Source organism: Siphateles boraxobius, unplaced genomic scaffold (genome assembly GCF_051911475.1).
Source record: "Siphateles boraxobius isolate OS27281-9 unplaced genomic scaffold, OSU_SipBor_1 41, whole genome shotgun sequence".
NCBI classification, from domain to species: Eukaryota; Metazoa; Chordata; class Actinopteri; order Cypriniformes; family Leuciscidae; genus Siphateles; species Siphateles boraxobius.
Genome location: NW_027509042.1, coordinates 22,403,137 through 22,416,590, shown reverse-complemented (window position 1 = coordinate 22,416,590; position 13,454 = coordinate 22,403,137). Strand labels below are relative to the sequence as shown.

The window sequence follows — 13,454 nt, the reverse complement described above, 5'->3', positions numbered from 1 at the left end:
AACTTATGTCCTATGTGTTGATTCATGTTTGTTTTTTTATTCTCATTTTTGTCTTTAAGAAAACTTTAAGGGAATCTGAAGTAACTATAAATAAACATCCCCTGCATTTGCTCATACTTCAGATGAAAGGCTTCATCATACCATGTGGCTCCAAGGTCAAGAGTTTAGCACCCGACATTCCTCATGGGTCACTTCTCATGCATGAGAAAGTGTTATACATTAAAGCACTTTCACAACTAAAAATTGAGAGAGATCATGACCAAGACGGGAGAATGGGTAGCCTATATGTGTGTGCAGCTATTACAGAAGATGTGGTGAGCCATTCCATTTTTAAATGCACAACCAGTGCATTGTCATGCTTTACAATGCATTGGTTGTATTGTGTTAAAAACGAAATCTACAGATGGTTTTCTTATTTTCTTTTCATTTTTTAAAGAACAATTTAATGCAAAGGGTTTGACAAAGATCACATATGCAAGCAAAACAAAGGAAATCAAAGAATTAGGGCAGAGATTCATGTTCAGGACTAGATTTTGTCACGTCTCCCTCCCCTTCTGTGCGGGTGCTTTGAGTAGGCCTGGTTCTAAGGCATACATATGCATGAGAAGTGAAAAATGACATGAAGCTTCTGAGTACATCTTCATTGACACTCAAAAGCAGCATATCACTGTTTTCAAGACAGCAAGAAGCTCCAAATCAAAGTTTTCAATCTCGCAAGGGTGCTGTCTCATTAGTGGCAAATCACGACTTTGACATTTACACTGTAAGCAATGGTAATGCATTTCCATTTCCTTTAGAGCAGAGGGGAACATTTCAGTCAGACAGCATAAGTCTGTTTGTTCGGGAAAACAAGCCAGGGGAGGTTAAAAAAAGTAAACAAAAATATCCTGCAAATACAAATACACACAAACATACATCTGTACAGGAGTAAAACTCACAGACAACCATACAAAGGATCTTGCATTTTTCCTTTGTTCATGTTTAAAACTATATGTATGCAGCTGACCAAATGCAATTGTAAATGGAAAACAACAGGACAGCACAATTCTTATTTTATGGCAGTTAATTGTTGATTGTCAATGGCTTAGTTAATCCCACGATCAACGACTCTTTAGTAAACTATATAAGACAGCTTTTGGTCCAGAAAGAGGTTAGTCCCTGAAAGGCCAGTTAGGACAGCATGTTCTTTGCCTTGAATCAAATCAGTTGGCAATGACAGAGTGATACAGCTATCACTAAATTATTGAAGATAAGATCAAATGATTAAAAAAAGCTAAATTCTGATCTGAATTTATATACACTCTCAGAAAAAATGGTACAAAAAGCTGTCACTGGGAAAAACATTGTATTTAACCCTATAAGGGTGCATATTATTAGTATCTTAAAGGCACATATTAGTTGCGAAAGTGTATTAATACCTAAATGCTTCAAATAAGAAAGGGTGTCTCAGCTTTTGTAAAAAAATGAAAAAAAAATATATATATATATTTCTGAGTGTATGCAAATAAAGCAGGGTTGTTTCCAAATTATTTTAGTTAATTCTATATATTTTTGAAAATATGTATAGAAAATATTAAGGGTTGTGTGGAACTACATATAATGAGATGTATTGACTATCTATTCGATTGTGCTTGGTGTAGAGCATTGACATCATTTTACCTTAGATTAGTTTATGGCTGAGGTCAGACTCATAGACGGGGGCTCAAGCACACATGGAAATTTATGAAATTCATTCATTTTATCCATTAAAAAACAAGAATGTAAAACATGAAGAACCTCTCTAATTGGTGGATCTCACATTGGGTACCGTTATTTTAGACAACAACCTGACACAAAAGTTTTTGCTTTCTGTTGGGTTTTTTTTTGCACTTTGAAAAAATTCCATTTTTTATAATTAACTCCAAAATCATCAGGTATCAGAGAGAGAGCAACTCACGACAACACTAATGGAAATAATTGTGATTTAGCTTGGTTGGTAATCTATTGGCTTCATTGCTCAATGCTGCAAAACACTTTGTAAAAAACACTAAAAAATGCTGGATTGTTTAACCCAATTTTGGGTCAAATATGAACAAACCCAAACGTTGGATTAAAAATGCAATTTAAAAATGTAACCCAACAGCAGGGTTTGTCCTACACTGAAAAAAACAGTAAGTAAAATTTACTTATTTTTTCTTTGGAAAGTTTTTGCACAAATAGTTGCAGTTAAGTAAATTTCACATATGGAATTAAGTTAAGTCTACTTAACTAAATTAATGAAAGTAACAAAGGAAATAAGTAATTTTAACTTGGCTAAGAAAAGGTTGAGTAATATCTATTTAGTTGAAGTTTCTTTTGCAATACATCTGATTTCACTCTAAATATGTGACATTGAGTTAAACCACACTTTTAAATTATAAGCTTTATTTAGAAACATCCAAGCTATTAATACAATAGATATTCTACATGTATGGATCCACAAAACATATGAACACATGCAGAGACCTCAATACTTGGTAGACAATACACAAAGACAGTAACATTTGACGGATCGTTTTAGTGTTCGAATGTGTCATTTTGAGTGGAAAGTGAACTCCAAATATCACAAAATGGCAAGTTATTAATCCTAACAACAAAAGTAATGCTGAAACTGTGTAAATAGAGCTGGAAAACAGCAAAAAAATCAACCTCATTAATTATTCAAGGCCCAGTGCATCATGGGAACACCAGAAACAGAAAAGTTGAGTAATTTTACTTAATTTTATAATGTTGATATGTACGCTTTTATTTCTACACGCTTGAATTGAGTATTAATATAGAATTTACTTATTTTTTTTAATTCTTGCCTTCATGTAAATTACTGTACAATTATTTTTTTCTGTTGTAGCCAATTTACTTCACCACAAAATAAATTTTATCAGTGTATTGACCCAAAATTTCGTGTGTAGAAACCTTTGACACTCTTTAGAGTGCAAACACATATAGGCACTGGATAGTTTGCTAAATCTTTTTGATGAAAAATGCTATTATTTCAGAGAAATAAAAGAGTGACGCCAGTCTCAAGTCTGTGGCCAGGGGAAGGCTAAGCCTTGCCCAGCTTTACACACACCACTATGTTGGTAGTCCATGTTTTCCGTCTTCGCGAGACACACATAACTTTTGTGTAATGAATTAATCAAGCGCACCATCGCAAGGAGAGCTGGGGACTGGGATGTGGCCCATCAGCAGAAACATAAGTGAAATAGTCCTATTTAAATGAGGTATAAAGTGAAATACCTCACACATGGATTTAGGGCTTTCAAATGAATGAAGTAGAAATAATGAAATAATAACCTTACAAAAGTGTTCACTAAATTGTAAAACATTGCTCATCAGAACAAAAATGCATTCAAATATGAATAAATCAACTTCTTGAATGAACATTAGCTTTTCAAATGTTGCTTGTTCATGTTATTAAGGCAAGTGAATATTTTAACATTTGCACAACATGGGCACTTTGTTTTTAATATTTTTTAATTTTTTTTATGTAGAGTAGGCTATTATTAATTGTATTGTTGTTAGTAAGTTGTTAAATATAATTTATAAAATTCTCTAAAATGTAAAACCAATTTGTGTGGAGTGCAAAATCCATTTCTAAATGGCTCCTGAATGGAGAATCTTGGAAATGTTGCTTGATTAAAGGTGCAATAGGTGATCTGGGAAATGCTAACTTTAGCCCACTAGCATCGAAAGCATTTGGTCCCTGAAAATCGTGACGAACAGAGACAACGTTATTGGATTACATTGTGTATAATTACCAGTGAGAAAACTTTACAGTACTGTGAGTAACAGTAATAATGAACATAAACAACTGTATGCCTGCCATTCTCGCTCTGTGTGCACAGCGTACGTGAAACGCGCTGATGACGTATGATGTCTGCGTGTTCAGGCTGCGCAGTGATATTCAAACACACATTGACTGATAGGGAACGCATGCTTTCATTTCATTCGGACCGAATGCAATGATTGAACGTACATTTTATGGTAAGCCTTCCACAGACGATACATATTTATAAAAATATATTTAGACCGCTTAACATAGTGATTGCTATCAAGATACGAGGAGACTTTCAACCATCTTACCAAAAATGTTTCTGCAGAGAATCACCAACGCACCTTTAACACAAAATACATTTTTTTTTAAAGCTTGGAAGAACGTGAATTTGCCTCTTTCGGTTTTAATAGCTGTATAAAGTAGCCTAATGTGGAAGTAATTACTAATATTCAGTCTTACAGTCTGACACCTCCACATAATAGAAAGAGACATTTTCAGCGTTATAGCCCTAAGTGTAAAATATGTAAAAGCTTGTTAGTGCAGATGCTAGGTGGGAGCCAGCAAGTTGTGAGATATTACACTCAATTTCAAACTAATTTAAACAGCTTTGTTCTAACACTAAGCTTCATTATCATTTTTATGACCTCATTTTATTTGAGAGACTTCATGGAATATGTTATGTGTAATAAGTAATTAAAGTGCTAATAAAGGAAATATTAAAAAAATGTAGGCTAGCCTATGCTTTATATTTTAAAATGTTTTTTTTAAATACTCTCTCAACTACCCAATAATTTCATATAGCAATAATAATAATAACAACAATAATAATTATAGTAATATATTAATCTTAAAAGTAAACTCATGTCATCATGGCTGCGGAAGTTGATGGGTTTTCAAGCCCACTTCATCCTCTTATTCTTGATAGATGTGAATCGCAGCCTCCTCCTACTGGCTCCTCCCACTAAAACACACACAGACACACAGAAAGCGGGAGAGGTATTTAAAACTTTTTGAGATCTGTCACAGGCTTTGTCATCCCGAAAATCGTGGTGTTTGTCGCACGGTTAATCACTATCCTGACAGAAGATTTTGCGCAGGTCCTTTTACTATATCAGCCGCAGGAAGCGTTACCGTGAACTCCCTAAGAAAGTTTTCCTCAGCATTACTGAAGATTCGCTGGTATGTCACTTTGTTTCTCGTTGCTTTAGTTTTGACGTGTAGCCTATATTGTATCAGGATTGTTTCAAGACCAGTTTAGGGTCCTTGTAAAAATGTTGTTTTACAGCATGTTTACAGTCGCACTCTCATTCCATAGACGCGCATGCACGTTTCAGAGCAGCATGTTGAGTCTGAGTCTCGCGACGAGACAAAACCAGAACTCTTCTACTATAATCTATGAAGTTGTTGTCTTCTATGCAAGTGACGTTCTTCAAGTGCAAGATTTAAAGCCCATTAGAATTCAATGTGATTGTAAAATTTGTAAAAAAAACAACAACAGCTGAACTCTAAAGAGTTTTTGTAAGTCTGCACGAGCTCTGCAGATGTTGTGATGTGGTCAGGATGACCTGTGAAACTTGAGGTGCGTGTGGTGCCATCTGACAGCTGAACTGCTGTGTGTTGTCCAAAACAGAAACACTTTTTTTGTCCATTAACTCTTTTAAGTTAGAGTCAAGCCTGACTATTTTTCAGGATGAGTGGACTGCCCTGCACAGGAATTTCATTTAATCAAAGTAATGTACATAGTTCACATAACACAGGAGGTACAGTCATGACATGAATCCCTTTCAGTGCATGTAAAGACAAAAGCCTCTTCCATTCACTAGTTGCAAGTATTGTGAAATTCTCAAGCAGGCCTGTGAGTATATTACACCATTGGGAATGGTATAATGTAAAACAGCACAAAACTTCAAGGGATACCTTTCTTGGATTTCTGTCACTGAACTTGATACCAGTGATACTTAAAACAACAGGAAATACTCATAAATATGATGTCTTGTGTCATCATTTGTCTGTGTGCATGGTGATTGTCTTCTATAGATGCAGTTCTTCAGCAAAATTAACAGCAGAGAAGTTCTTACATTGTTGATCATTTTCAGCAGATGTGGAATTCTACACTAGTGGTTCACAGCAAACTAAAATGTGTTCTGACTGGGTTGCAGTCGCAGACAACAATGCAAATAACAAAATGCACCTGATGTAGTTAGTTTGTATGTCAACTTTTAATAAAAACCGCTTCCAATATCTTTTGGTCATGACGTCTAATAATGTGCAACAAATCAAAATAAAATCAAGCCTTTGTAGAGCTGCTTTACATTGAATTAGTCTCGTATTTGATGAAGTTTGCATTATTGATTCTGTTATATTCCTGTTTATTACTCCGAATTTGATCTTTGTGTTCTCATACATTTGTTTATTAATATAGCTTTGCTGTTTATTAAACATAGCATTTGTATTAAACATAGTATTTATTAAACATTTTCTAACCATGAAACAATGGATGCCCTTGTTGTTATGCTTCTATGTTTGTTTTCCAGAGAGACAGTTTTCACCTTATTAGTTTGGCAAAGTGTCTTAATTTAATCGAATCCATAACCTATTCGTGTTTACTAGTTACACATTTATAAAAGTAATATCTTTAGTTGAGTACATTCATGTAAGTCCCTTTCATTATTGGTGCGTGGCTGATCTCCTCAGGGGGATTTGTTCTGGGTCTCGGTCATGCCTGTCAGACATTAGATGATCTCTGCAAGTGTCTTGCGTGAGAAAGCGAGGGTTTTTGGGCAGTGACTTCCATGGGAAAGGCTAATCAGAGCTCTTGAAAGTACTTTAAGACTGTTCATATAGTGATTATTGTAGTGGAGATGAGGTGTAGACGAGTGTAGGTGGTTTTGTGAGGACAACAGACTTGTGACTGTTATCTGATTCAAGACTCCTGTGACATGTTGATTCGGGTCCTCAGGGTTCGCGTTCACTCACTCCCAACTTATTACTTTCTAGTCTCAAAGATAGAGGGAGACAGAGAAAGTTCAGTGCTTTTTGGAGGGAACTAAAGTCACTGCACATAACTGAGTAGATTAACAAGAGATGATGCATTTGCACAACTTTTTCTTCTCTTAACTGTCTTTGTCACATTGCCGTTCTGTGAGTAGAGCCAGTGATTCATAACCAGAGGTGTATGAGTAAAAATGCATGTTGGTGCAAGTGTATGTGTGTTACTTTGCATGCTCTGATGTGACTCACAAATAAAGGTTACATATACACAGATCTGCAGATGTTCCATATAAGTGTGTGTGTAAGTGTGTGCTCTATGGTGTTAGCAGCCACCCTGAGGTGTGATTTAGTGTGTTTGTGTGTGAATGAATGTGTCCGGTGCTACAGATGTGCAATTGGCCCAGTGAGCCGATTAGATTGATCAATTTGTATCACTGTTGGAGGTTGTGGTTTTGTTTTAGTGCAGCTGGCCACTTCGTGTCCCTAGTGTGTCACTGTTTGACACGTGGCTACGCTCGCAGCCAACACGGAGAGGATCCATTTGGGCCAACGAGCACATCTTCCATTATAAACATGTCAAAGAGGCTCCCGTCACCGTTGACTTAAGCAAACGGGAAACCACACTGTGTTTAGACTGAATGACTCAATCCAAATAAGATTCATTAGTAGGCAGCCAAGAGGCTCGTGTTGGACATCATTATAGCTTTCGGGAGGCCTCCACTACCAAAGTGGCCCTATATGATGCACTCACTCTCAGGTACCCACAGTTTCATTTAAACTCGTGCCATGTTTCTTAGCTTGAACAATGTAGGCTGGAGTGAGTTACGCTGAGATGGTTTTCAGAAAGACACTGTCAAACATATACACAATCTTTTTTTTTCTTTTTTACTTTTAGTCCGTGTCTGTTAGCTTTGACGTTGTCTATAAACCTGTGTACTTTTAAAGATGGTCTTTTCTTTGAAGAAAATGGATCATCAATATTAATAAATCACCTTGTTTGGAATGGTGAATGCAAATCTGTCTTTACACTCTTAGCTTAAGGTTCTTTATTGGCATATATGATTCCATGAAGTAACTTTAACATCCATGGAACCTTTCCATTGCAGAAAAGATTCCTTGTAGTGGAAAAAGGTTCTTTGGATTATTAAAATGTTCTTTACACTAGGAGAAAAATTGTCTGCGTAAGAACTGTTCAATGAAAGGTTCTTTGGGCAAGCCAGAATGTTTCTTCTATGGTGTCGCTGTGAAATCCCCATTTTGGAACCGTTATTTTTAAAAGTGTTAAATGAGCATTTCCCACCTAAGACCACTTGAAGAAAATAGCCTATCATGTTGAAAACCATGGTAAAAAAAAGTCATACAATTTTGTAATTGAAGGACAATTCCAGCCTAAAATGAACTAAATAACACATGGGTACCGAGTCGACCGTTCTCTGGGATGCGTTGTCATGATAATTGAATGTACCCAGTTTTAACGTTAGTTTTAGTTGAACCACAGATTAGCTTTTAACGCTAGTATATAGGGCATAGAATAAATAAAAATAAAAATCGCTAGTTAATACCACTACGAGGCTCAAAATAGCCCCACACTAACATGGTAGCATTAATGAGGGTCCCTACCTGCAAACCGAAGCTTTGAGAACTTTGTAAGTATACAGACAGTTTATTAAGAAGATACTTTATAAAGACAGTACACTTCGCGTATACAAGCAGGAGCCATCTTTTGAAAACAGCCTCGACCAGTCGAACCACGAACGCCGTGCTACGTGAGCTGAACTGTGACTATCGACCAGGACGTAGCACTAACGTTAAAACTGGGTACATTCGATTGTCATGAAAACGCATCCCAGAGAATGGTCGACTCGGTTCCCATGTGTTATTTAGCCCTAGGTTCATTTTTGTCCTTTAAATGAGGTACATTTATTTACAAACTTGTATGTAACAAAACATGAGAAATTACATTTTGCTGGTGAACTGTTTTTAAGTCTATTGAAACTTAAAAAAAGAAGGAAGCCATTTGAAATGTGTCATCCCAACTTATTGTTTCAGTAGGAAATACAAAGCAAAAGTGAAATGCATTCATAAAACCATTCCATGCACTTTTAAAGAATAGCTTTTGACATTGGATAGATTGGCATGGGAACAGTTTGCCCTTGGTTTTATACAGAATATACATTTCCACAAGAAACGGAATATGATCAAAACTAATTATTTGATTGTGAATGATCTGTATCTTTCATTAAGCCAGTTTCTCATTTTGGACTGAATATGGATATAGTTTTAAGGCACGCTTCTTCCTCCAGAGTGAAGTGGCTCTTTGAGTTCAGACCGAGGCTGCGTATTAAACCATATGGTGTTCGACACTCCACCTACACAGTAATAGTGTGGAGTAGCTACTTATTATGTTCAGTCTGGGGTCTGCTGCCTTGAATTTGTTAATGACTTTTCCAGACTGTTTCTGAATGTTATTGTACTATATCTTTCTGCCGAGAAATAGAGGGAGAGACACAATCTTTCAGCGGGAGTCATATGAGGTGATCAGTCTCTAAACTGAAACAAATACACTTTTATTTTATATCTAACCACAACCTACCAAGTTATATAGAGTCGACCTGCCCACGTTTAAGTGTGCTTCTTTACTGATCTGCTTTTGGTTGACATGCTCAGAAAGTTCAAGTTTCGTTTTGTATTTTGTTTTGCTCTAACCAGGCCTGGAGAAAATGATTTGCCGTTAAGCTAGCTAGCTATTTATTTATGTATATTTAACTAGGCTATATAGGACAGCTGACAAATATTGTTGTTGGTTTTTTGTTCTTATTTATGTTGTATTTTTTCTGTTTTCTTTTTTTTAATTTGTTTTGCCCCAACTAGGCCAGCATAATCTTATTTAGTTTTTGTTAGATGTTAGTTTTATTTTTTTGTGCCCCATTTTTTAAAATTGTTTTAAGTGCTTTTATTTGTTTGTTTTTGCTTTGATTTCTGTTTTACTTTTTTTCCTTCCTTTGATGATGTCCTCTTTGATCTCAGGAATCCAAAATGCTTGTGTGAGAATGGCAAGAGAGGGGGACATCGAAGCAAAAGCGGAGGGCACTGGCTTGGGGCCCCTGTGGTGGAAGTGCAATATTTGTTGAGATCCTCCAAAATGACTTCCCAGCCTCAGCAGCTGCCCGTGTGTGAATGGCTCTTTGTTCCTGCAGCTGTTTGCCGAGAGAGAATGTGTGCTCTCCTCACCTTACTGAGAGAGAATGAGAAAAAGACAGAAAGATAGAACGAAGGAAGCAGAGAGAGTGAGCTAGTGAGAGTTTCAGATACCGATGAAGCTGTGGCTTTCATTATTCTTCTCTTGGGGACACCCCCCCCCCCCCCCCCCCCCCGGTGTAGCATGTGGTTGTTCGTAACCATTGATGTTTTGATTGACATTTGAGGTTTTAATCCACCTGTGCCACTCTGCATCTCTGTGTAAATTAAACACATTGATTCCCCATAATGCACTTTAGTAGCATGTGGTGGTGGGTTCAGGGACCGTGCCTCACCCGTTGCTGCACGGTTGGATGCTTGCTCTGAATGTAACTGCTAAACCCATTAGTGAAATGCTTCTGTAAACTAGCGTGGCAAACCTGTGATGTTGTTTGGTCAGGATAATAAAGTGTTATTGGCCTATGTATGTGAATCTTCACACAATGTGTGGCATGGTAATGAATGCCTCTTAAAATCTGCTACTTTCATGATTGGTAATCTTTACGAGCTGATGAAAAAAACAGCAGAGATGCAGCCATGTCGAAACTGGCGTGTTGTGCGACCTGCGACAAAGTATAAATTCTTAGAAATATGACAATTTAATGTGATGTTGTTACAGTGTAATTACAATAAACTGAGTAATGTTAATGAACTAGGCTACATGTAGCCTACTTACTATAAGGTTTATGTTAGTGTTGGGTTTAGGGTTAGTTACATGTAATTATGCATCATTCACTGTTATTACCACAGTAAGTATTAAGTAACTAGTAATATATGTCACCTTAACATACAGTTAAGTGTTACCATAATACTAAACAGCCTAAAAACAATTGGAAATTGCTTTTTGGATACGTTTTTGCTGATGTTTGCCTTCAGAAGGACTTGATTTTAACCTTAATTTAACATTATTTACTCCAAAAACCCTGAATCTCTATCTCAGATTTGTGGCGATGGCCATGGAAAACGAAACTATTAATTTTGTCAGAATGGAATTAATCAAACTGAATCGAGTCTGATGTGACATTTCAGGCTCTCTGGGCAGACGTAAATGTTTAAATGCCAGTGTAGATTTGTTTGAAAGGTTTTTAATTTGATGACTCAATATCTGTCACGATGCAGATGGTAAGTTTATTACTGTGCCGTTTTGTCAGGTAGTGGAGTAAGTGAAACTTCGTGTGGATAATGCATGTTGTATTTAAGCTGTATTGGTGTGGCATGTATTGGCATTAGCCCACCCTGCAGTGAACTCGGCTTGGCTTCTTCATCTCTCGAGTTCAGTTGTGGTCGTGTTAATTAGCTGTCATCTGTTAATGCTCTTAACGGCAAACTCCAGGTGTCTAATCGGACTGTTAACTTCACTTCAGCATTTCTTTTATTGTCTTGTTATTCATTTGAAACTGTTTTTTTTCACACAGCAGTTAGAGTTGTTAGATGATGAACCATCGCTTGTTCTCCTCATTCCCACCGTTGACATGAGGCTTAATTAGTGGGTTGCGAATAACAGCGCCGTCACATCAACCAGAGCCCTGCTGTCTCGTCCCATCTAAGCCCACAGGATGTGACCCTAATACCCTGCTGCTTGGTCACTGACTGACATCTTTCTCTCTCTCATTCTACAGAGTGTGTGGGGACCATTCAAGAAGACACCCCGCTGCTTCTGTTTCTGCCACGTCTGGCTTCAGGAAAGCGTTCTCTTCCAGCCATGCCGTTAACGGCACACATAAACCCCTCTGCCATCCTGTTTTTGACCCTCAGCAGCTTGACCTCTGCAGGTAAGCACTGTTATCCTTGTAACCCATCATTTCTCTCCTGGGATTTTGGAATAACAGGTCAAGAGTGAGTGAATGTGGCATGACGCTGCATGAGCCGTCTATATCATATGTTCCGTTTGCCTTATGAAGATGAAGGAATGGCTGAGAATTTATGAGGGGCGTTTTAAACGCCTTTCAATAGTGCTGCTGTGTAATGGCTCACGAGGAAGTAAATACCAGAGCTCAAGCTCCCTTGGCTAATTTTGATGTATTAAAGTGTGTGTTAATAGGTAAAGTGTACATTTCTGGTCACCAAGCAGTGCCAAATGGACCCTATCTGCCTTTTTTTGACAAAAAGTTAGTTAGGCAAAAGATGTCAGACAGTTGAACATGCTTAACGTGCATTGTGGGGTGACTGTGACAGGGACAAGCTTCATTGCTTAAAGGGGAAGTTCACCCAAAAAGGAAAATTCTGTCATAATTTGCTCACCCTCAAGTTGTTCCAAACCTGTATGAAGTTCTTTCTTTTGGGTTATAATGAACACAAAAGAAGATATTTTGAAGAGTGTCAGTAACCAAACAGTTGATGATCAATTTAATTGAAACTGTGTTCTGACCCCGGACTTGTGAAAAGTAGTGTATCTGATTAATGTAAATGTATACTATATGATGTGTTACTAGCTCTTCAGTTTAATTATTATGATGTGCTTGCTACCTCATTGATAACGAAATCAAAGCCATAGCATTGGTTAATAATATGAAGGGTGATAAACCAATAATATTCATCAATATTATGATGAAATAACACTATAATTGACCGTAAGCGTGCCTGCATCTAGTCTAACACAGAAATCGGGGCATGTTCTTTGCCGAGACTCTTCGCAGGGCGTGTTCTCGATAAGCTGTGCCTCGGTGCTCATTGTCTTGACGGAGTGAGGCAGTGTTGCCTGTTTTGTCAGGCAATCACGATTCGCCCCCTGTGTTCGGAATTTCCCCGGTTCCTCCCAGCATGAGTCTTCAAGATCTGGCTGTCAGAGAGCAAAGGCCGGGGGGATTTGCATTAAGAAAGTGCTGACAGCCTCAATCTCTCAGCCCGAAACACCAGCACCGCACGTCATATGCGTCCTCTAACCCGACTCATGCAGCTCTATCTGTGTGATTGATCAGGGCTTGTTGGCTCAGTCTCTTCAGAAGAGTGATGATTTGTTCCCCTCTGGCACAGCACCCTGACAGTTGCATGCCAAGAGAAAAAGGGAAAGAAAACAATATGGCAGAAACCAAACAAACAGAAGGAACAGGCAAAATTATGACAGTCATCAAGTTTGGGTTGTCGGAATGGAGTGTTATGACTTAAGAGTGCATGTATTTCACACAGTTCTATGATTTTACTTCCACTTGTTCAGTCAAATGTCTCTTTGTTGGTAACAGATCCCATTGGCCATTCTCAGCAGTTTTGCGATTTCTCTGTCACTCAAACCAAATGCTTTTCTTCTCAAGAAAAAAAAAGAAAGGAAAGTAGTGTAAATATTTGGTGGAAAAACATTCATTTATTGTTGAGGGGGCATGATTAAATCTACAGTTTACACTTTTTTTCTTGTACATTAAAAATGTTAATGTGTTAAATTCCCAAGCTACTAATTATATGAAGTATACAGCTGTCAGAAAGCTGCATTAAAGGGTTA

At 37.5% G+C, this 13,454-nt stretch overlaps 1 protein-coding gene across 1 annotated transcript in view; it reads left to right on the top strand.

The window, feature by feature from the left end:
• The first annotated feature begins 4,748 nt into the window (after positions 1–4,748).
• tgfbr3 (transforming growth factor, beta receptor III) overlaps positions 4,749–13,454 on the top strand; it is a 123,079-nt gene continuing 114,373 nt past the window's right edge. Inside the window, exons 1-2 of the mRNA XM_077198936.1 lie at positions 4,749–4,972; positions 11,641–11,793. Coding sequence (XP_077055051.1) covers positions 11,724–11,793 — 70 coding nt within the window. The 5' untranslated portion in view covers positions 4,749–4,972; positions 11,641–11,723. The remainder of the gene's footprint in view (positions 4,973–11,640; positions 11,794–13,454) is intronic.